This window comes from Pseudopipra pipra, chromosome 7 (assembly GCF_036250125.1).
Source record: "Pseudopipra pipra isolate bDixPip1 chromosome 7, bDixPip1.hap1, whole genome shotgun sequence".
Taxonomy (NCBI): Eukaryota; Metazoa; Chordata; class Aves; order Passeriformes; family Pipridae; genus Pseudopipra; species Pseudopipra pipra.
In genome coordinates, this window is record NC_087555.1 from 11,874,477 (window position 1) to 11,896,224 (window position 21,748).

The 21,748-nt window shown below is 42.2% G+C and overlaps 2 protein-coding genes across 6 annotated transcripts in view; both read left to right on the forward strand.

Moving 5' to 3' along the window:
- Nucleotides 1-11,060, forward strand: part of LOC135417567 (aldehyde oxidase 2-like) — a 45,806-nt gene extending 34,746 nt beyond the window's left edge. Inside the window, exons 29-36 of one of the 4 annotated variants that reach the window (XR_010432109.1) lie at nucleotides 523-597; nucleotides 969-1,021; nucleotides 1,816-1,930; nucleotides 2,948-3,013; nucleotides 4,308-4,496; nucleotides 6,344-6,511; nucleotides 7,511-7,632; nucleotides 9,081-11,060. Coding sequence is in view for 3 of the 4 variants with exons in the window: in XM_064661975.1 (XP_064518045.1) it covers nucleotides 523-597; nucleotides 969-1,021; nucleotides 1,816-1,930; nucleotides 2,948-3,013; nucleotides 4,308-4,496; nucleotides 6,344-6,511; nucleotides 9,081-9,134 (720 nt within the window). In the remaining variant the exon portion in view is untranslated. Of the gene's footprint in view, nucleotides 1-522; nucleotides 598-968; nucleotides 1,022-1,815; nucleotides 1,931-2,947; nucleotides 3,014-4,307; nucleotides 4,497-6,343; nucleotides 6,512-6,652; nucleotides 6,692-7,510; nucleotides 7,633-7,797; nucleotides 7,816-9,080 lie in introns of those variants that run through there. The other 3 variants (XM_064661978.1, XM_064661977.1, XM_064661975.1) reach the window with 3 other exon arrangements.
- A 924-nt stretch (nucleotides 11,061-11,984) lies between these two features.
- Nucleotides 11,985-21,377, forward strand: BZW1 (basic leucine zipper and W2 domains 1). Of its 2 annotated transcripts, XM_064662024.1 has the most exons (12): nucleotides 11,985-12,139; nucleotides 12,501-12,574; nucleotides 14,600-14,776; nucleotides 16,387-16,481; nucleotides 16,725-16,790; nucleotides 17,161-17,296; nucleotides 17,895-18,004; nucleotides 18,122-18,292; nucleotides 18,561-18,707; nucleotides 19,034-19,172; nucleotides 19,770-19,892; nucleotides 20,153-21,377. In XM_064662024.1, exons 2-12 carry the CDS (start codon nucleotides 12,511-12,513, stop codon nucleotides 20,182-20,184), a joined length of 1,260 nt encoding a protein of 419 aa, XP_064518094.1. In that variant the 5' UTR covers nucleotides 11,985-12,139; nucleotides 12,501-12,510; the 3' UTR covers nucleotides 20,185-21,377. The 2 variants fall into 2 exon arrangements, with proteins under 2 accessions (XP_064518094.1, XP_064518096.1); XM_064662026.1 differs by lacking the exons at nucleotides 11,985-12,139; nucleotides 12,501-12,574 and having other exon boundaries at nucleotides 14,699-14,776; nucleotides 16,387-16,392.
- Nucleotides 21,378-21,748: the final 371 nt, after the last annotated feature.

The window sequence follows — 21,748 nt, forward strand, 5'->3', positions numbered from 1 at the left end:
TGTGGGTGCTGTTCTTTTTTAGATTGCTGCTAGATGAATTTATGGATCTTCACTTTATTTTGTATTTAAACACAATTTAAAGGAAAATTTAGCATAAGTTATATTTCAGGTACTGTTTTTAATAGTCAGACCCTTAACCTTTTAAATGCTTTGGGACCAATTCCGCTTTCATTTATTTTGTAAAATGAATTCTTCCAGCCACTGTTTTTTCCATCTAGTGTATCAAAATAGGAAGAGAGTCAAGTCCTTTATCTTCCTTTTGTTGATGGTTTCAGCAATAGCCTGATACATGAATACTTCAGTTACATTAGAGCAGTTGCTAATGCCAGTCTTTACAAAGTGCTGCCTTCTAGCTGGCAGATAGCAGAGTAAAGAAATTGTACTTAAATGAGCAGAATTACAGCCCTCAGAATGAATTTAACAAACTAATTTCACCAAGAAAGAGCCTGTATTGCTTTGAAATCAGCAGACAGATTTGGGGTTGTGGGTTAGTCACTGGTATCCAGCCTTCTTTCTCCCTAGAATGCCTGCCAAATCCTTTGGAAGCGCCTGGAGCCTATTCGAAGAGACAATCCTGATGGCAAATGGGAAGACTGGGTAAATATCTCTTTCTGTTTTGTAGTGTTAAATTATGAGAAACCCTTAAGTGTAGAGTGAAAGCTGACATTGTTCTGGAGGGAGAAAAGTGTCTCCCTGCATAAACTAAACTGGAAGTGAGAAAGAGTAAATAGGTGTAAAATGGTGCAAAAGCAAGTGGTACAACACAATGTTCTGGTGAATTTGGCCAACTTTAGTGGTTTTGCAATGCCCCCTGCTTCCTAAAGACATGTCCAGGGCACAAGGGAATATAAAGCTTTTACTCAGGGCTCTTTTTTTCTTTAATTTTTTTTCAAGTTTCACTTTTTCTTTAAATGTGAGGAAAAGAATTCTTAATTTTCTCTCTTTAATATTGAGTATACTTTTTGCAGATCAGTGAAGCTCACAAGCAAAGCATCAATCTTTCAGCTACTGGCTATTTCAAGTAAGTAAAGACATTAATCTTTTTTAATTTCTCATCATTGGAGGTGCTACTTTGTCAGTAGGTTGTAGGAAGGATAAAACTGGCCCCATTCACCTTTCTTAAGGCCATATCAGATGCAGCACACAAACCATTAACAAGTTGCCTTGACCAGAGACTGCAGCGTTTAACAAGGAATTCTTCAACCCATATAGATTTTGGAAGCACTTTATATCCTTGGTTAGCTAGTTTGACAATGCTCAAAGTCTTCTCCAAGGTCAATTACAGTAAGACACAGGAAGCCCACAAGGAATTATGTTCCATGGCCATCATGATTTGCAACCCTCCTATGTGCCCAAATTATTCCACACAACATATCAGTGGTGCTACACTCCACATTATCTTTGACTACAGGGATCCTGTGAAAATAGTTATCTTAAAGAGTTTATGTTACCAGAGAACCACAGAATGGTTTAGGTTGGAAGGAACCTTAAAGATCATCTAGTTCCAACCTCCTGCCATGGGCAGGGACACTTTCCACTAGTCCAGGTTGCTCTGAGCTCCATCCAACTTGGCTTTGATCACTTCCAGGGATGCAGAGTCCACAGCTTCTGTGGGCAAGCTGCTCCAGTGCCTCACCACCCTCACAGCAGAGAATTTCTTCCTAATATTTAGCCTAAACCTACTCTCCTTCAATGTAAAGCTATTAACTCATATATCATGATATATGATTCTTTTAGTGATCTCAACAGTGAGGACAAGGATAGGGAGTGGGAGGTATCTTGATCAAATTCATATAATGTTCTTACTTCCTCCAGAGGTTATCATACAAACATGAACTGGGACACACAGAAAGGCCATGCGTTCCCGTATTTCCTCTTTGGAGTTGCATGTTCTGAAGTAGAAATTGACTGTTTGACAGGAGCCCACAAGGTAATCTCAAAAAACACAGTGAACTTGGAGTTGGGTGAACTTTCCACTCTCATTACATTCCTATGACATTTTTTTCCCTTGCATTTTTTTAAATAAGAATAGAAGCATAGCCAGCAGAACAATAAATGGCTATAGTGCCCTTTGCAATATCATTTGGTGCTCCTTTTCTTGCAATAGAAGCCTGATGTTAACTAGAAAAATAAGAAACACTATGATAACAGCGGAAAATAAAGAAGGTCTAATGTTTGTACCATATGTGATGACTTTAAAATTCAATTAGACCTTCTGAACATCTCCCTGCAGGTTAGACCATATCATTAGTTACAGTCTCCTTTTTAACAGTTACATTTAAAACAGGTGAAGCCACAGTCACATAACATGACCTGTTGCAAAGGGGAGTTAGTGCAGGGAGAGCTCTCAGCAGCACTATATGGAGACCAGTTCAATGTCTTCTGGTTCATGCAGAAGCATATTTGGCTGCAGAGGCTGCCAGATATCCAGTAGCCCATGTGGAGCTAGACTCCAAAATCACTGGAGTTTGTGAACCTCCTCAAACTGTACACCATACTGTGACTTAAGAGAAGCCACTGGACATTGTATAATAACAGCCCATGAGACGTTCTTCCCTGTCCCCTTCTGTACATAAGGAGCTTCTGTTCAAGTGACTGTGCTTCCACACTCACAGCAAAGCACAGGAGATGACTGGACATCACTTCAAGCAATGCAGTTTCTATAGGAAAACAAGCAACAAAGCCATTCTTGAGTTCATGATCATCCTGTTACTTACAGGATGTGTGATGTGTGCATCACATTCCAAGTGTCAGACAACCACCAAAAATTGTTTATCTAAATGAAATCTCCATCTATACAGCCTGTCTCAAGTAGCTTTCATGTTTCAGAATAAATTTGTAATATTTCTGATAACATATCTTTCATGGATGAGACTGTAGATTATTTAGGATCCCTTTGTTGTGTATTTTAGCTATAACTGTGTAACACCTTTTATTTATTTAACAGAATATCAGGACAGACATTGTCATGGATGCCTGTTTCAGCATAAATCCAGCTATAGATATAGGACAGGTATGAATTTCCATAGTTTTGCTTTATATCAAATGTTACTGAGATTTCTATTTGTGCCTACATGATTGTTGTTATTGGTCAATTTAATAACTACCAAAGCCTATGAGACACTGCCCATTAACATTCAAGGATGTTAGATTGACAGATGGATTTGTTTTTATTCGTAGCTATAAATAATACTAAGTTACCTCTTTTACTTCTTATTCATCCTCTGAGAAGTGATGAGAAAAACAGGTCCAACAGACTTGGGAAATGTCCTACAGGATTAGCACCCTGAATCTCCTTATGACTTTCTTCCTGAACAATTTACTCCACCCCAGAATTACTGACTGAGGGCTAAATCTTAGCCAGCTGCAGAGCAGTGTTGACTTCAGCTGTGATGTAGTGGAAAAGGCTGTTGAGATGGATCAGACCTTTCTTTAAAGGCCTGTTGTATCCATTGCTGTGCATTATGGATTCAAGTACATGTATCTACAAAAACACTGAATAGTGACAAAAGTGGTGTCACTCACTAGTAGTTTGCAAATGAGAAAGTAGTGGTGAACTCAGACTGTAAACAATATTTGTTGTTTCTTTGCAGAGTCAGAGGAAATGCTCCTAAAAATGTGACCTACATTTAAAGCCTTTCTTGTCCTGCTATTTATCCTATTCCACACTCATCCTCATATATTTGCCCTTCACCTAAAATCTTGTGTTCATTTTACACATTCATGGACTGCCAAATCTGTCATATTAAGTTCTTTTTTAGCATTTTTATTCTATGCTCATCTTGCACCAGTGTTTACAACTACTGACACAGTCCAAGTGTCTACTCAGCAGTTGTTCCTTCCTACATGATGTTGGTCTGTTATTTTCTCTTCATATCCAACCTATCACCTGTTTATGACTGATATACTTATCTCAAAGAAATTTTATTGGCTATCTGCAAATCTTTTAAAGCAACTATTAGATTGAGCAGACTATATATGTCATAGCCCCTAGACAAATATCTCCTCACTGCGGTTGCTGTGGATTTGACTCCATTCTATTTGGCAATTTTGCAAAAGCAAATCAAAGGCAACTGTACTAGTTACAGTGAGATTAGCCAGGAATAAGGAAGAATAGAACTTGAGCCAATGAAAATATTTGTCAAAGTCAGATGAGGACAGCCTTGTCCTGTTTGGGTCTTTGTTGACTAATAGAAAGAAAGCCAGTTCATGTGTAATCTTACTAATTAAGTCTGATTGTATATCTGGTTTTATCTTTTAAAATAATTGAATGAAATGTAAAAGTTTACCTTTTTTTCTTTCTTCAGATTGAAGGGGCCTTTATTCAGGGGGTTGGTCTTTATACATTAGAAGAAATCTACTTTTCTCCAAAAGGAGAGCAGCTCACTCTTGGCCCAGATACATATAAGATCCCTGCTGTCTGTGACGTTCCTGAGCAGTTCCGTGTCTATTTACTGCCCAATTCACGCAACTCAATTGCCATCTATTCTTCCAAGGTAAACATGCCAAACTTACTGTTTGCAAGCACAGCAGGAGATTCTGCTGCAAAACCATGACTGCAGTGTATGGTATGCTTTGCATTTATTTTTTTGGGGGGGGGGGGGCAGTTTCAGCTATGGAGCAAATTGGACTTAAATGGTAAACACTGGTGTTCTCAATTTTGGGACTCATTTTCTTCCTATGATTTATTAGTATTACAGTAGCACTTAGAAACCCTAATCAAAATTGAAACTTTTATGTAAAAGAACACAAAACTGTTGTGCTATAAATCAAAAGTGAAAAAGTCCATCTTGAAGAGCTTTAATTGCCTAAAGAGGAGTACGGACAGAAAAAAGGAAATATTGTTATAATTTTTAAAGGCAGAGAAGTGATGAGACAAGAGATTAAGTAACTTTCTAGAATCTCACAGGAAACCTGTGATAGGTATGGGAACAGAGCCCAGTTTTTCTATCAGCCATGGCAGAGCACCATTCTTTCTGTCTTAAGGGTACCTCAGCCTCTCAGGAGGCACACAGTACTAGGACTGAGCACTGTTCACAGACTCAAAATAAAAGCAAAAAAAAAGGCACCTCAGAATAAAAGGAGAACTAAAGGTAGGTGTAGACCTCGGGATACTAAAAGACAGGAATGCCCACAAGTCCAGCCATGAATCTAGAGCAGGTATAAGAAAGTGCCATGATTTAACCCCAGCAGGGAGCTAAGCTCCACAGAGCTAGCTGTTCACTCACTTGCCCCCCATGGGACGGGGGAGAGAATCAGAAGGGTAAAAGTGAGAAAACTCACAGCTTGAGATAAAGATAGTTTAAAAGATAAAGCAAAAGCTGCACACACAAGCAAAGTGAGATAAGGAATGGAATTCATTCACTGTTTCCATCAGCAGGAAGACATTAATCACCAGGAAAGCTGGGCTTCATCACCTGTAATGGTGACTTGGGAAGACAAACACTAGAACTTTGAATGTCTCCCCCCCTTCTTCTTCCCTCATGTACGCTGAACATGAGGCCATATGGTATATTCCAAACCACACTCCATGACTTTGGTCAGTTTGAGACAGCTGTCCTGGCTGTGTCCCCTCCCAGTTTCTTGTGCCCCTCAGCATCCTTGCCTGTGGGGTGGGGTAGGAGGCAGCAAAGACCTTGACTCAGTGTAAGCCCTGCTCAGCAGTAACTAAACATCCCCATGTTAACAGCACTGTTTTCAGCGCAAATCCAAAACACAGCCTCATACTGGCTACTGTGAGGAAAGTTAACTCTACCCCAGCCAAAACCAGTACACAAAGGAATTGAAATTTCCAGAAGTAAGTCTGCTTCATATTCTTATGGCCTTACATGGCATAAATGAGTAAAAAAACTCTTCCCCATGAAGAAAACAGACAGAGACTAAGGGCATAATTCTTGTCAAAATTAGACAGCACAAACTTTATCCATGCAAGAGGGGCTAAGAGGACAGTGGGGGCGGGCAGTCTTTCTTCCTCTGTTTCATCATGAAGAATTAATTCCACTTGGACATAGAAAAGCTAGTCTTTGTGAGAAGTCATGAGTTATTTCATAGCTTTTTAACATCAGCACTGAAGTCCCAGCAGGAAGTTTTTTTGATACTGTAGCTTTATTGTGAATTTTAAAATTATCTCCACCAGCCAAATTCTGATCCTTGATGGTTTTCTGATTTAAAAGTTCTCAGAGATCCAAGGAAAATTGTTGAATCCAAATATGCTGGACATGATCAAATACTGACCTGCTGTGATTCAGTATATTTCAGATAAATACAGCAGAAATGTGCTGATTTAACTCTCTGCTGGCAATTTCTAAAGCCAGTCTCTCCAGCTGCCTCTCTCCTCTACCAGGGCATGGGCGAGGCTGGATTATTCTTGGGCAGCTCAGTGTTCTTTGCAATACGAGATGCAGTGGCTGCTACACGGAAAGAAAGAGGATTGTCCCTGGACTTCACACTGAACAGCCCCTTGACTGTTGAGCGGATTCGCATGGCCTGTGGCGATGTCTTTACTGAGATGGTAAGGTTATTTTCATTCCTTTCCTGAGCTGGCCAACTCCTTAATTCTCCTTCATCTGAATGGGCTGTGCACCTAGATGAATCAGTGAGCCAAATCTCTTTTCTTCAACATTTAGCAGAGCTTTGCACTTTATTTTATCAGTGGCACCTTGTTCAGCCATGTTGACAGAGTAACATGAACTGACAGTCCAGAACTGGAGGAACCTGTACTGTTTCCTCAGTGGTAATGTTTCAATTTATTTATCTCCTTTAAACTAAAAGCCTTGAAAGTCCTTTTCAGATTATAGTTTGACTTTGTCTTAGCGTCACTTTATTTGCATTAGAAACTACGACTATGTCTAAACACAGAGTGCTAGACATGCTCCATCACTTGTCCTTTGCTCCTGGTCTAGACTGACTCCACTTTGAACCATGTAACCCAGTTTCCTTTTTTTCTTCCTGGAAAACAAGGTAGATGGAAATATGGGCTGATGTGCATCCAAGTCTTGTCACAATATGGAGTGAAAACACAGGCTGGGTGAACAGGAGCACTCCCAAATAAAACATTTTAGATTTATGTTTACATGTGACCATCACCACTGACAGAGGCATCCACAGAATCTAGGGGTGCAAATTTAAGATATTCACTGTAATGGGCTAAACTGTCTGGGTTCCCGTTGCTTCGTATAAGCTCATTTTCTGTGTCGTGATATGAGAAGTATTCCTAGAACTGCTTGAGTGAACACACCCTTGATTTTTATAAAAAAAGCAGAGGCTAGCAATGATCCTTCCCATAATACAATCCATGTCCAAGGCTGGCTTCATGACAGCCCTCCACATAGACCTTCAGGCCGTGCTATATCGTCTTTGTTTTCTAGAATGAAGAGAGATACTCAGCAGCCACTGAAATGATCAGGCTAAGAAGGACAATGGATTTTAGATACCCCAACCTTCTTTTTTTTTGACAAACATGCAACATGTCTATTTTCTGCCTATCTCAGACACTGTAATTACTTTGTAGGTATAATACATAGGTTTGAGAATGGTACAGTTCCCCACTCTTGAAGTGCGATACAGTACCAGCTCTGGCTGGTTTTGACATTCTATTATCTTCTAATATCTTCCCTCTCACAGATGGAACAGGTAATGCACAACTGGTGCACTATGCCCTTTTATTGAAATTTCCCCCACAGTCACTGAAGTTATTTTTATAGCCACCTGTGTGCTTTGCCTCTGCTTTCTTCAAAATGAGGATGGCAAGAAAATGCACCCTCACCCTTGCAGTTCTCTGTGTCTTTCTTTCCACAGTAATGTCTCAATCTGATCTTCCTACATCTTGCACTTCCCTCACAAGGGGCTGGCAGTAGGACAGAGCAGTAGACTGCTGGACAGTACTTATTTTTGTAGGACTCCGAGGCAGGAGCCAACTTCCCTCCCCGTATCTGCCCTAGCCAACAGTGATCACACAAGAGTTTCTTCAGAAAGCTGGGCAAGATGAGCAATATGACATTGTTTTCTGATGAAAGCTTTAGCCACTTCACAGGTTTTCCAATGCACTCATCCTTTTGGCACTGTAAAAGCAGATATCTGAAATTGCTTAATACATTGTCACTTACCCAAATTTCTGTTTATTTATAAGTTGAAGAGAAAAAGAAAAAAGGGGAATAAAAAATCAAAGTAGTGAAGCACAGGAGCAATTATGAAATAGATAAACAGCACGGGTTTACCAGTCATTTTCCCTTCAGTGCATATCCAGTCAGAAAGCAAACTAAACAAACGCTTCAGGAGCCTGGAAAATAGGAAACATCCGATCAAACTGTGACAAGGTCCATTAATTAAAGCTTTAAACTTAAAAAGCCTCACGTAGCTGAATTTGAACAACTCTATTGTACCCTAGACTGAAAATTTCTCTATGAAGAGAGACACAGTTTGGGTCAGGCAGACCTGTAGGCCCCACTCTTCCAGTGGCAGCCAGCTAGAGACTCCCTGACTTCAACCTCCCTGGAGGCTGGGGCTGTGAATTCCACATCCATCCACTTCTGCTTCCTTCTGTGCAGGATATCTAGCAAAGTGTTTCACAGTGATAGAACTTCTCCTATTCATAGAAGTTATAACCAGGATTAAGAACCTTTGTGGGCTAAGTGCTGTGCAAACACTTGGGAAAAACTCAGAATTTAAATAATGGTGAAGTTGTTATCCAGTCATCAGGAGGTGATGTTCTGTCTCCAGGAATGCCCTCAGAAATGTAGGATTTCTTTGCAAACATCATGGCCTCCATGATTCAAGCAGTATCATTAAACCATATTGCATAATGGAACCTCGTATGTCAGTTCCTCTAATCTGAGCCTTTCAGGCTGTGAGCTCACCTCTGCTATGGAGATATGAGCTTAATTACCTGTTCAATTACCAGAATGCCACTGTTAACTAGAAGTAAGTTGGTTGATTTCACAACCTTTTATAACACGGGAAAATGGAGTTTTGTGCATGCAATGACATTTACATGGCTGATAAGGAACATGCATTTGTGAATTACAGTAAGTTCTTTTTTCCCCATAGCAAAATGATGTTGTTTTCTTTATATTTTATTTCAGATTCCAAAAGACAAACCTGGAACCTATAAGCCATGGGCCATCGATATAGCTTAGTACTGCTTTCCTAAGAATCAACCAACCAGGTGATTCCTTCAGCCACTTACTGATCAAAAGCATTCATGCAAGAAAGAACTGTAACATTTACATGCACACATGCATACATATATATACCACACCATCTTTGCAGAACAAAATATAAGCACCAGTTCTATTGTAAGTCTCTAAGTAAAAGACCTCTCATTAATGTGTTTCATGCTACACTGGAATAGTTGGGGAGTTAACTCAAGAACTTCAAAGCATTTGCATGAGACTCTGAAAATATCTGCAGTGAAGAGCAGATCAGAAATAGTACCATTTTGTCACTTCTACATCCAGTTTGAGAGTCACAGCTGTTGTTATCTATTTTTTCTGTTTTTCTAACATATGAAAATCCCAAAGATCAGAATTAGACAATGTACAAATTAGTGATGGGCAATGTATCAATATTTCAGTAAAAGAGATATTCTGAAAGAACATACTACCAAATATTTCTAGACGTTGATATATTATTACCACTACAGTAACCACAGTAATACACCAGTAAAGCTTCTTTGCTTCCTGGCAGCCTACCTCAAGCCTGCTCCTTACCACCAGATCTCTTTGAACCACTATCAACTTCGACCTCTCCTAGAGCTGGAAAATAATCACTGCTATTCACTCACTGCCTCGTCATCACTTGTTCCTCTTCTCCTCTTCCTTATCCACAGTTTTGCTTCTTCTTTCCAGCAAATTGGTGAAGCAGAACACAGCTGATGCTTTCATCTGTAGGTGAGGAGAGGGCACGATGCAAGAGAGGTGTACTGGAGGTAGGAAGGGTTAAAGCAGGACAGGTTCCCAGTACCAGCTTCAAGTGACCATAACACAGGTGAGGTTGCCCCTTGCAGCCGTCAGCAGGCCTGCATAGCAATGTGTAGATGAAAAGGTGGAGGGGAGCAGAATTGAGAGGGAAACAATGACAACAGAAGTTCATCACAGTGTGTCAGCTCACAGTTTAACTGAGCTATGCCAAACAACTGGCACTCTGACAGAGAATATTTCAGAAAGGAGCTTTTAAAGTGATCTGGTGGCAGCTGTATGCTCATTTCCCCATGAGGAGAGGAGACTGAAAAGCAAGTGCAAAGGTATTTGAGAGGGAGAAAAGGGAATGGCTGAGCTAAGCCAACATAGTAATATATACAAATCAATATTCGACTTTGATATTTAATAGTTCAAAGCAATAAAATTTACAGTAAGAACACATTTAACGTCATTGTGTACCCAAAACACTAACATAAGAAATAACTCTGGAGATGCTTAATGGGTATTTCATTAGTTCAGATCCTCATTAAATAGACAGAAATTTAGACTATTTTCATTTATTTTAAGGGTGAGGCTTAAATTAACTCGGTATAGAAGAGAGTGCAACCTGCACACACCCTCAAATAAGTCATGTTTAATTTAAATCTGTAGAGATACAACAAGATTTTATTCCTTTACATGTAAATTAATATTGCAAGTAATAAGGAAATTTCTAGCTTATGTGGGTGAAGTTTTCCTGATCATTTCTCTTGGTAAATGGTGAGAAACTACAGCTAATGGGAAAAGCTCAACTGGTAATAGACTTTTCAGTTCTGTAATATCAAAGACTTCAGGAAGCTGACAGCAAGGAACTATTATGTCTTTTTGTTCCTTTCCATAAAATGCAATTTTAATAATTTCTGATTTATCTTCTTGGCTTTTTACTTAGTTGTGATTCAGACAAATCCTCTCAGTTTAGAATGAGTACCAAAGTAATCAGGGTCTTGGGTTTAGAATGAACGGACAAATATTTGCAAATATTAAGGTGAAAATCCTTCCTCTGAAACTCCCTTAGGGTATTTTTGAATGTAGTATTTTGGGGATTTCATCGGGCTGTTAACTGGAACCTGTAAAAATGTTTCTTGAATAAAAGCAAACTTGTAAGGCTGTCCTGCTATTTCGTGACACTGGGATCTATAACCAATATCGTTTCAAGAAAGCAGTAGTAACAAAAATGGTATGAGGTGAAATCTGGCTCCTACTGACAATAAGAATGACCTCACTTTCCCCTCCTGAAGCACAGTGATGTGTTCCACTTACACACCTGATAACTGGTCATTGCAAGAGCTTTAGTCACAGGAATATTATCCTTTACGCCTGGTGGAGATTTGCTGCTGTGTGAGGTCTAGAAGGAAGCTTATGATCTCTACGTTAGTTTAGTGGTTTGGCCTTTTGGGGAGCAAAGAACTGAGTTGCAGCTCCTGTCCTACACCAGCATGGACAGTATGCTGGTTTTGTCTCCAGTTACGTGCTGCTGGGCGAGTTTGGCAGCATGTTTTTTAGAAAGTACTTACAGGCCCTTCACTAACACACTGGGTTTGTTTATGCTGTTTGCTAATGGACACAGACTGCCCCACAGCCTGAAGGTAGAATGAGACCTGTTATCATGAGTGCTAGTGGAAGAACCTGTGTTAACGGCAGTAGAGAAGGTCTGTGCTTCTGGAACTCAAAGACTTTGTTGTGTGTCAGATGTGAGCAGCTTTTAACTGCTAACCTTGTCCGCACAGACTACTATATGTCAAGTGTTTATATGATGATGTTATCATCAGGATGGGAGGAACGAGGCGATTATTAAAACTGCAACAGCAAATCCAGGATAAAATAGCACAGCAGACCCGGCATTAATGCCCAGTGCCCCGCAGAACTCGGTGTTCCCCTGGCGCTCCTCATGTGCCCGCACTCTCCTCGGACGCGCTCCCTCCGGACCGGGCTCGGCCGCGCAAGCCCCGCGGGTCCCCCCTTGCGGCCGGAGGAGGGCCAGGGCAGGGCGGGAGCCCGGACCGATCCCCGCCCTTTTTCCCTCCATGCTCTCCGGCGGGGCGGGGCGGAGCGCGGCCCTTCCCTCTTCCTCTGGCGTCGGTTCCGCTCGCACAGCTCTCTCTCCGCTGCCGCCGCTCCTCGCCGCCGCTCTCGCCCGTCTGCGCTCCGGGCCGCTCGGGCGTTTTCTCTCTGCCTTAAAGTCGGTGAGCACACGGGCGCGGGCGGGGGCGGCCGGCGGGGCCGGCTGGGGCAGCCCGGGCCGCGAGGGCCGCGCTGCGCTGCGCTCGGGTGGAGACGGGGGGGGATCGGTCCCGCTCCGTCCGCCCCCGCACGGGCACCGGGAGCGCGGCGGCGACAGGGAACCTCCCGACGGGCTCCGTGCGGCGGGGGCGGGGGGCCAGAGGCGCCGCGGCGGGCCCGGCTCCGCCCCGCGCCGCCCCCGCCCGGAGCCCGGTGCGTGCCGGGAGCCGGCGCCGCCCGCACCGCCCAGCGCCGCGGGGCCGGCGGCCAGGAGGACACGGCCCCTTCGCCAGGGCCCTGAGGGGTGTCTCTGTTTCCTTGCAGGGTGTCTTTTATGAATAATCAAAAGCCGCAGAAGCCGACACTATCGGGCCAGCGTTTTAAAACCAGAAAGAGAGGTGAGTTCTCGCGCCGTGCCCGCTGCCAGGACCGGCTGCCGGCGCCGTGCGGTCGGTAAAACATCAGTTTGTGTCCGCAAACAAACCAGTGCCTTTATGCTCTTCTCAAAACTCCCTTAAGTGAGAGCATGCCAAATGCAGAGTCTGGAGGCCGACTCTGGGTGCTGCAGCGTTCTCTGCACTAATCAAACATATTTGGCAGTAAGAGTTGTTGCCGAATTTACTGTGATAAGCTTGGCTTAGGAGACGGTCATTCTGGAACCGTGTGAAGTGTGTTTAGCCTGAAAGCAGAAGTATCTGATAACCCGGAATTACAGGGGAGCTCCAGCACAGGCTTTTTGCAGGTTGATACATGCATCAAAGGAGCATCTAACGTAATAAGGATTTCAGTCCTAGCCACTGGATAAAAGTTACATTGTCCCCTTAATGTTATAAGAATACCTAATTTAAAAAAACTAACAGAAAAAAACCACAACAAAATCACACAAACAGACCCACTCCCCAGCGAACATCCAAAAAAAGCCCAAGGTGTGGGATGTGCAAATGCCTGTCTCTGTAGGAGCACAGTTACTTCCATATGAAGAGTTAATGACTGAAGAGGCGCGATGAATAACTTAGTATTTTGGTGGGGTTTTTTTTTAAACCCATAGAGGAAGTGGGTGCAGCTCTTAGAGTTCCTGTTCAATACTGTTTTACTAGGATACCAGCAGTGTTCCAGCTCAGACAGGCAGCTTTAAGGATTCTGCATGTACAGAAGTATGCTTTGATTTACAGAACCTATTTTAATGTCAAAGCCCCTTGGGAAACTCTTGAGTGAGAGAGTTCAATCTAGTCTGTCCAGCAGAGGAAATGCTAGTGGCTTGGCTTTTAGTCTCTTTTTAACCACAGTTTGTTTTCAAGCAACTGCTGGAACAATGAGCTTTGTGGATTTGTCCTGGAAGATAACTGATCCAGTATTTCCAGACTTCCACCCAGCTGTTACCAACGTGTGGGTACTTGCATGGACACCAGGACACCAGTATGCCAGCTAGGTTGCTAACCCACCAGAAGTGGCTAAGCCGTTGTAGACAGCACTCCAAATAAGATATGCAGCTGAGTTCTATATCTTTGAAAGCTTCTCATCGCATGGTTTGCATAATCTAAGGACAAATAGAGATGAGCAAAATTAAAGACTACTTCTGTTTAAGGTTTTCTGTTAGTTACATGGATGGATTTGTTGCATTTTGACTACGCCCTACCTGTAGTGAAAACAAGGCAATGATCAGCAGATGTATCTCAGATATGAAGAAGTATGTGTTCTGCTTTAACAACAACAAGGGATGCTAAATAGATATGCAGTTATAGCCCATTAAGTTAGCTCATATGTCTGCATTTCCCCCAGGCACCTGAGGAAAAGCAATTACTTCAGACTCATTTAATTCCATATTAAAAGGAGGGGATGGTCTTCATAGCTGAAAAGTGAACACTGTCAAATGACTCTAACTTCAGCTTGTCAGTCAGAGTATTTCTTCCAAAACAGTGAGAGGCCCAAAGAGCTGAAATGAAACAGTAATGGAGTCAAATGTACAAAATCATAGGGGCATGTATTAAGAATTGTGTTCTAGCATGAGCTGAGTCACCTGTTTTGGAGGAAAGAGTGATCTAACATGTCAATGGGGGTATAAGAATCAAACTGAGAAGTCAGGTAAGCTTTATTATCAAGTAATGATCATTGTGAACAACTGTTCTGAAAATATGGTAAGAATTCAATTAGAAGTAACTAAGCAATGTTCTAGCTTTTGGTACCCTCTCTCCCAGCCTTGACTGAACAGGGAAGTGAAAGCAGCAAGACTCCTCACTGCTGTATTGGCCACTGAAATTCATTTCAGGCTATGCTATTAAGTCACTATTTGTGCTACTTAATACAGTTTTCTAGTTTGTCAGTGCAAATTTGGTTTAGTTTGTTTGTTTTTTTTAATAAGACTGAAATAACAAAAACCAAAAAACAGTGTACAGAAATTATATTTCAACACTTTCTCTTTACAGATGAAAAAGAGAGGTTTGACCCTACTCAGTTCCAGGACTGTATTATTCAAGGTTTAAGTGAAACTGGCACTGACTTGGAGGCAGTAGCAAAGTTTCTTGATGCTTCTGGTGCAAAACTTGACTATCGCCGCTATGCAGAAACACTTTTTGACATCCTGGTGGCTGGTGGAATGCTGGGTAAGTCCTTTTGATGTGGCTGCTGTCAGCTTCATTCACGTGACTCTGCAAAAGCTCAGTTTTCTTTCAGTGTAAAAACTCTGCTAAAGAGCCCGTTCAGTGTGTGGAACAGGGTTTAAGTTATCTGTGGTAGACTATATGACCGTCTTGGTGACTAAGCAGTTACTGTAGAAATGCTCTGTATACCCTCCTGCAGTTTTACTTGAGTCTGTTTGCGTTCTTCAAAGTGTAGATTGTACAAATTTGACTTAAAAAAAGATATTGGATTGTTTGGCATTTTTTGTTGGTTGATTGTGTGTTTGGTTGGTTTTTGTTGGTTTGTTTTTTGGGGTTTTTTTCCCAGGTGTAGGTCTTGACTCTTTAGTCAAGTTCACTTCTGATGGTGTGAGGTGGATGAATGCTTGTTTCAGGTGTGTGCTCTGTGGTCACAAGACCAGTGGAGTTGCCCTGAATGATTCTGACATTATCCTGTGCTTTGTGCATCCTGCCCTCTTATTTTGGAAAGGAAACTTGTTTACAGAAGAATCTGAAGTGCTCTTAGAAATGCTATTACAAATCATTTGTTGTTGACAGTGGGTTATGGGCTCTAGCAGACATCAGGGAGTGAGAAATGAGAGGGTGGTTGAGTCAGCAGAAAACACAGGGAACTGAGGAAGTGAAATGTGATGACGAAAAGTCTTATAAACTCATGTACACGTGTGTAAAGAGCAAAGAGGAACAGCTGCTCACCTAACAGGTTGTAATTGTTATGATATGTGGGTTTACATTTAAGAGTCTTAACCAGTGCATATTGTGTTAGGAAGTGTTTCTTCTAGGAATAAGGCTGAGAGGGAAGGGAAGAAGGCATTGCTGCGTTACTGGTAATATGGGGTCCTTTACTCAAGTCCCTCTCTAACACATAGCTAAGTAGACTGACTTTGATCTTCAGTCAGATGAGGCCAGAATAAAAACTGACATCCTGTTGCCTTACCACCTTTTAATATTACTGTTAATACTCATCTCTGTTTTTAAAGCCATGTATCTGGCTAATAACATAAGGATCTCCATTGTATGTAGGATGGCATAGAAATCCATGATGAGGTGTGCTGGCAGTGAAGCTGGTGACCTGAATGCACCTTCATTAGTGAAACAGCCTAAAAAAACCTCAAGTTTCAAACTCATCTCTGGGGCACTGAATTTTGAACATGCATCTCTACATGTTTCAGTCTCCTATTGTGACTTACTGTGTCATGTAAAAGGCACTTACAAAGCACTATTGCTGCAGACACTAGAGACACTTGCTATGATTAAGCAGTTTCAGTGGTTCCCTTTAAGAGAAGAGACACTTACATGGCCATGTTAACTTAGTCACGTGTAAACAAGATGTTTTGCCAATCCACTTAGCAGTAGGGGGCCAGAATATTTAAATATTCAAATCTGAGGTACTGATTTTAAAGTTCCACTGCAGCAGTGGAACAGATGGAAATGTAGGGATATCTTCAGTGGCCAGGTCATTCAGCATCACAAAAGGACAATGTGTTGCATGTTTTGGGAACTGGAGTTCTTACTGTGGAGACTAGTCAGTACTCTCCCTGGGCAGTAACACTACTAATGCTGAAATCCTCCTCCAGCCCCAGGTGGTACCTTGGCAGACGACATGACACGCACAAACGTCTGTGTATTTGCAGCACAGGAAGACCTAGAAACCATGCAAGCATTTGCTCAGGTTAGTTCTGAAATGAGTACAATTTAACTTAAAACTGTTTAGTGGTCAAAAATGAAATGTTTGTGTAGTTGAAGGTTTGGGTAAGAATAATATGTGGCTTTAAGAAGCATACTGGAAGTGGTAAGAGTAGCAGTGTTCTAAAAGTTCTCTGTAGAGTTCAGACCCACTTTACTGAACTCGTTTTTTTAAAATTGTAATTGAATGATAGTTTAGAGCAAAAAATAATATGATCTGTCTTTTTAGGTTTTTAACAAGCTCATCAGGCGTTACAAGTACCTGGAGAAAGGCTTTGAGGATGAAGTCAAAAAGGTATGGAGTGGGTGTTTGTCATGGTTTGAGAGCCCTAAAATCCAATTCCCTAGTCCAAGGGAATTGGACTCCAGGTCTCCAGGAAGGCCTAGAGTGAAACCATCACAGTGTTTATCAGCAGACAAATAAACCTTCAAATTCTGCTAGTTAATCACTGCAGAAGAGTTACAGCATAAAGTGGATTATTAAAATACAACACTTCTAAGTTTCTAATAAAAGAACAGCAAGCTGCTGTCACTAGTGGAGAAGACTACCAGTGCTTCTGCTAATTGAACAGTTTGACTGAAACAAAAATGTTTAACACAGAGTGTCCAAAGTTTAGTGAGAGATGATAATTTTAGGGCAACTCTTCTTCTACTTTCTCTTGCAGTTGCTGCTGTTCCTGAAAGGGTTCTCAGAATCTGAGCGGAACAAACTGGCCATGCTGACGGGTATTCTGCTGGCCAATGGGACACTGAATGCATCGATTCTCAACAGTCTTTACAATGAGAACTTGGTTAAAGAAGGTAAGTGTTGCCCAACTCCTCCTTCAGGGGAAGATGGTGGGGGACAGAACCATGACAAGTAGGTGGGTATTACAAAGACAATACTCCTTGCAGCTCTCTAGCTTCATCTGGTTATAGATTAACTACAGGATTAGCAAAGGTAAATGTGCTGCCCCACAACCTGGAAGGTCTTGCTAAGACTTCAGAAAATGAGTTTTTTCAGAAAGCTTGTGTGTAGGACTTGCCTGCATGACACTGGGGGCTGCCATCACTAGTGTTACCCAGTGAGGCAGTATTGTATTTTGGAGAGGGACCTTTCAGCATGCAAAAGGTGTGTCATGTCTTTAGGTTTCTTCCTAAATTGCAGCAAGGAGAGTCAAGTTTAGTACAGGAAGACTTCATGTCCCTGAATGGTAAGAGAAGTCCAGTGTGCTGGACGCTGCAGTATCCTCAGGCAGGGAGGGGTTCTGCAGACTGTGCTAGGGTTGTTGGGAGCACAGCTGCTGCTGCTCTGAGCAGGGGTCTGACAGACTAGGTGCCCTGAACTCGGGCCTTATGATTCCCTTTGTTTTTTGTTTTTAGTACTGTCACTAAAAACAGTACTATTCTTATTGCACAGGTGTTTCTGCAGCTTTTGCTGTCAAGCTGTTCAAATCATGGATAAATGAGAAAGATATTAATGCAGTGGCTGTCAGTCTTCGCAAAGTAAACATGGATAATAGACTGATGGTGAGTACCACTGAAATTACTCTCCTACTGCTTAAGCCAGTTTAGTAAAATAGAATTTGCCAGCAAGGTACTCAACACACATTTCTTTCACAAAAAAGTTGTAAACTTTGTTTTCAGGAACTCTTCCCAGCCAACAAACAAAGTGTTGAACACTTCTCTAAGTACTTCACTGAAGCAGGACTAAAAGAACTTTCTGAGTATGTTCGGAACCAGCAATCCATAGGAGCTCGGAAGGAGCTGCAGAAAGAACTGCAGGAGCAGATGTCGCGGGGAGATCCGTTCAAGGATGTAAGTATTTGTCTGGAGATGAGGTGGAGGTGCTTTCTGTGTGTGTGTCTGTCTCTCATACTGAACTTAGCTCTCACCAGGAATTAAAATTAGGACCAGGGGATTTTGGTATTAGCTTTGTAGCCTTTCCTTAATGTCCTAAATTCTGCTGTATGATGAAGGAGGTTGTGTGTGGTTCTGAAACCTTCTGGGTTACCTTCAGAACAGAAGTTTTAATTTAGCTTAGTGCCATATGTGGTCTTTGTGCTGACTCTTACTTAACTGGCAGATCATCTTGTACGTGAAGGAGGAGATGAAGAAAAACAACATCTCGGAACAGACTGTGGTAGCCATAATCTGGTCAAGTGTAATGAGCACGGTGGAATGGAACAAAAAGGAGGAGCTGGTAGCAGAGCAAGCCATTAAGCATTTGAAGGTATTGTAACTTCACTATGGACTTCTGCACCCCTTGGGTAGGGCTTGTGCTTCCTTCTGTCTCGAGCTCCCTTTCAAGTGTTAAAGCCTTGTAACAACCCTGCTAATGCAGAGACAGCATTAGACGGGGAATTCTTTCTCTTGTATTGCAGAGAGTATTACAGGCCAGGTTCCTGGGGCAGAGGCAGCATGGCTGCTGCAGGAGCACTCTGGGGTGGGGCAGTGGTTGCAAATTTCATAAGCAGTGGCTGATGGAGACTGTGAAACCAGCCTAGTCAGGCAGTACATGTGCAGTGTTCTGTGTGTGCCAATTTGTTCTTGTTACAGCAATACAGCCCTCTACTTGCTGCCTTCACCACCCAAGGTCAGTCAGAGCTGACTCTTCTGTTGAAGATTCAGGAGTATTGTTATGACAACATTCACTTCATGAAGGCCTTCCAGAAAATAGTGGTGCTCTTCTATAAAGGTAACTTCTGCGGGGTTGTAGTTTTGGAGTTTTGTGGGGTTTTTGAGGGGTTGTTTTGGTTGATTGGGTGTTTTGGAACTTCTGAAGCAGAATGCTTCAGTCCTAGTAAGTCCTTTAGGGAAGATTGACTGTGAACAGCCATAGATGGAGACCACCACCATGTTCTGGGGTGTTGTAGGCTCTCTTTTTAATGTCTCATAAAAGGTGTTACTAAAAAACATGCTGTGCAGCTGTTAAACTGAAGATTATATCGTACCATTTTAAAAACAGCTAAACACTTCCTGTGGTGTGCTTTTGACTTTAAAGAATTTGTATCTGTTCTTAGCTTTTAACTGAAATCCTTAGAGTGTGTGCCATCTCAAATAAATCTGAAATACCCCAGACTGTTAGTGGGAGCAAAAGTGCAGCTCCTAGATGCAGTACTCAGGAAAATCCCAGCAGCCAATCCAAAATGCACAGCTCTCAGAATTTTAAAAGAGGAGCCTCTCCTAGTGCAAGTCTGTCCAGCCGTACCCACAGAAGGAGCATGTGATGCTTCTAGGGGGGGAAGCAAAGGCTGCCAGTCAGGGTTTCTCACTGCTCTTGCACATCTTACAGCTGAAGTTCTGAGTGAAGAACCCATCTTGAAGTGGTACAAAGATGCACATCTTGCTAAAGGAAAGAGTGTTTTTCTGGAGCAGATGAAAAAGTTTGTTGAATGGCTCAAGAATGCTGAAGAAGGTGAGCAGCAGCTTAGCTCACAAGTGGAGCTTGTTCATTTTGGGAACCCTGGTGCAATAACACTGTGTGGCCAAGGGTGGGGATGTTAAATTGCCTCTCTAAGACAAGAGTGTCCCCTACCCTCGTACTGGCTAGAAAAGCTTGCCTGTGAAATCCATGTGGATCCAACAGCAGCTTTTATGCAGGATGCAGGGCAGCAGTGAGCTCGGGGCTGGGGGCTGACCTGTGGGCAGGCTGCTGACAAGGTGTCTCTGTTGCAGAGTCGGAGTCTGAAGCTGAAGAAGGTGACTGACCTGAGAAACTCTGTCCTCAGTAAAGCAAACAGGAGCTGTAGATAAGTGTCATGTCTCATGTGTCCTTCTGATTCTTACATCCTACCTCCCTGTATCAAGCATGATATAAGGGCTCTCATGGCAATTTATTTTAACTGTTTTCTATAGTAATTGAAATACTGGATTTAGTTTTTAAAACCATGTTCAAGTAGCTTACTGGAGCTGTTATAGATTTGACTCTAACCTGCATTTGTCCTTTCAGTTACCTTCTACCTCCTGTATTTTCTACTGTAATACTGTCATTTAAAGCCTTCCACAGTGAAATCCACCTTACCCCTTGGAATTTCTATCTGTATTGGAGTAGATGTGATATGGTGAATGAGACAGGGCAGTTCTGCTTGCAGATTAAACTGTAAAAAGTCTCCAAGTGAATCAACCATGGCTTGTGTGGCACTGCAGTCTGTAACACTTACTCCAAATAGCCCCTTTCATCAGTGGCTGTCCATGTCCCCAAGTACTTTGTCATCCCTTTACTAGACTTCCAGCATAAAGCAATCCTCTATTCCAACTGCAGGGTGAGGTGGGTGCCCCACTCCTGCAAGCTATTGGAGAGAAGCTGTTGTGGTGGCAGTAACTGCTAACTGTGTAGGACATGAAGAGTGGCACCTCTGAGCCTGCTGGCTGTCACAGCTGGTGGCCCGTGTTCCTGAGGGGCTGTCAGGCGTCCCTGCGGCTGAGCATCAGTTCTGGGGGTGCCTTTCCCCTTCCCTCATGGAAGTACAAGCAGTGCTGTCCCATATACAGCTTTCTCGAGCTGGGCTATGCTGCTGGCTGGGGGGGGCAGCTTCTTTGTGCTGCTCTGTAAATGCATGGCTGCTGGAAGCTAAGACAGCCAAAACTCCACCCCTCGAAGTTTAAAGATTCCTTTATGCTGGCAGTTGACATGCTAAACCAAACTGCTTATCTGCTCCCTGAAACTTTACTTCCTAATGGAAATTCTCAGGACAGTTCAATTCAGAAAGCTTGGGTCAAAGAGTGAAGTCTATACTGTTGTAAGCTAAGTGAGCATTAACTGAAATACTGGTAACCAGAGTACACCTAATAAAATAATGAAAAAATTGGTCATCACAATGCAATCTGTTCAATACTACAGTGATCTTCCTTACTTTGTAACTTTTTTTTTAAAGCAAATAAAGGCCATCCTTACACTTAATGTCAAGGGATATCTCTGCTCCTTATCCAAAAAGAAAGCAACAGTGACACTAAAGGGTAAAAAGCAGGTCTTCTGCTATTTCAAGGACCATTGAATAAAGCATAATTAAAATAATACTTCCTTGGTGTTAGGGTGCTCTTTTCCATATGTTAAAAGTGCCAGTGTCCCACAAGTTCGATTTAATGAGAAAACATAACCAGGTTCATCAATATACTAAATAAGTTCAATGTCAGCAGCTGGATTGAACTTAAATATCCAAAAAGTCATACTACTAAGTATTTACAAAATAACCAAGTAATAAGTAGTCAATGGCATTCAGGTTTCTTTGGTGCACTTCCCTGTGAGTCAGCCTCCTTGGCTTCAGGAGCCTG

What these genes read in the sequence shown, in the direction of transcription:
- BZW1 (XM_064662024.1), top strand. Translation starts at nt 12,511, where the DNA reads ATGAATAATCAAAAGCCGCAGAAGCCGACACTATCGGGCCAGCGTTTT. An exon ending in GGGGAGATCCGTTCAAGGAT is followed by an intron (nt 18,293 to 18,560) that starts GTAAGTATTTGT and finishes CTTAACTGGCAG; the next exon opens with ATCATCTTGTACGTGAAGGA. An exon ending in AGTGGTGCTCTTCTATAAAG is followed by an intron (nt 19,173 to 19,769) that starts GTAACTTCTGCG and finishes CACATCTTACAG; the next exon opens with CTGAAGTTCTGAGTGAAGAA.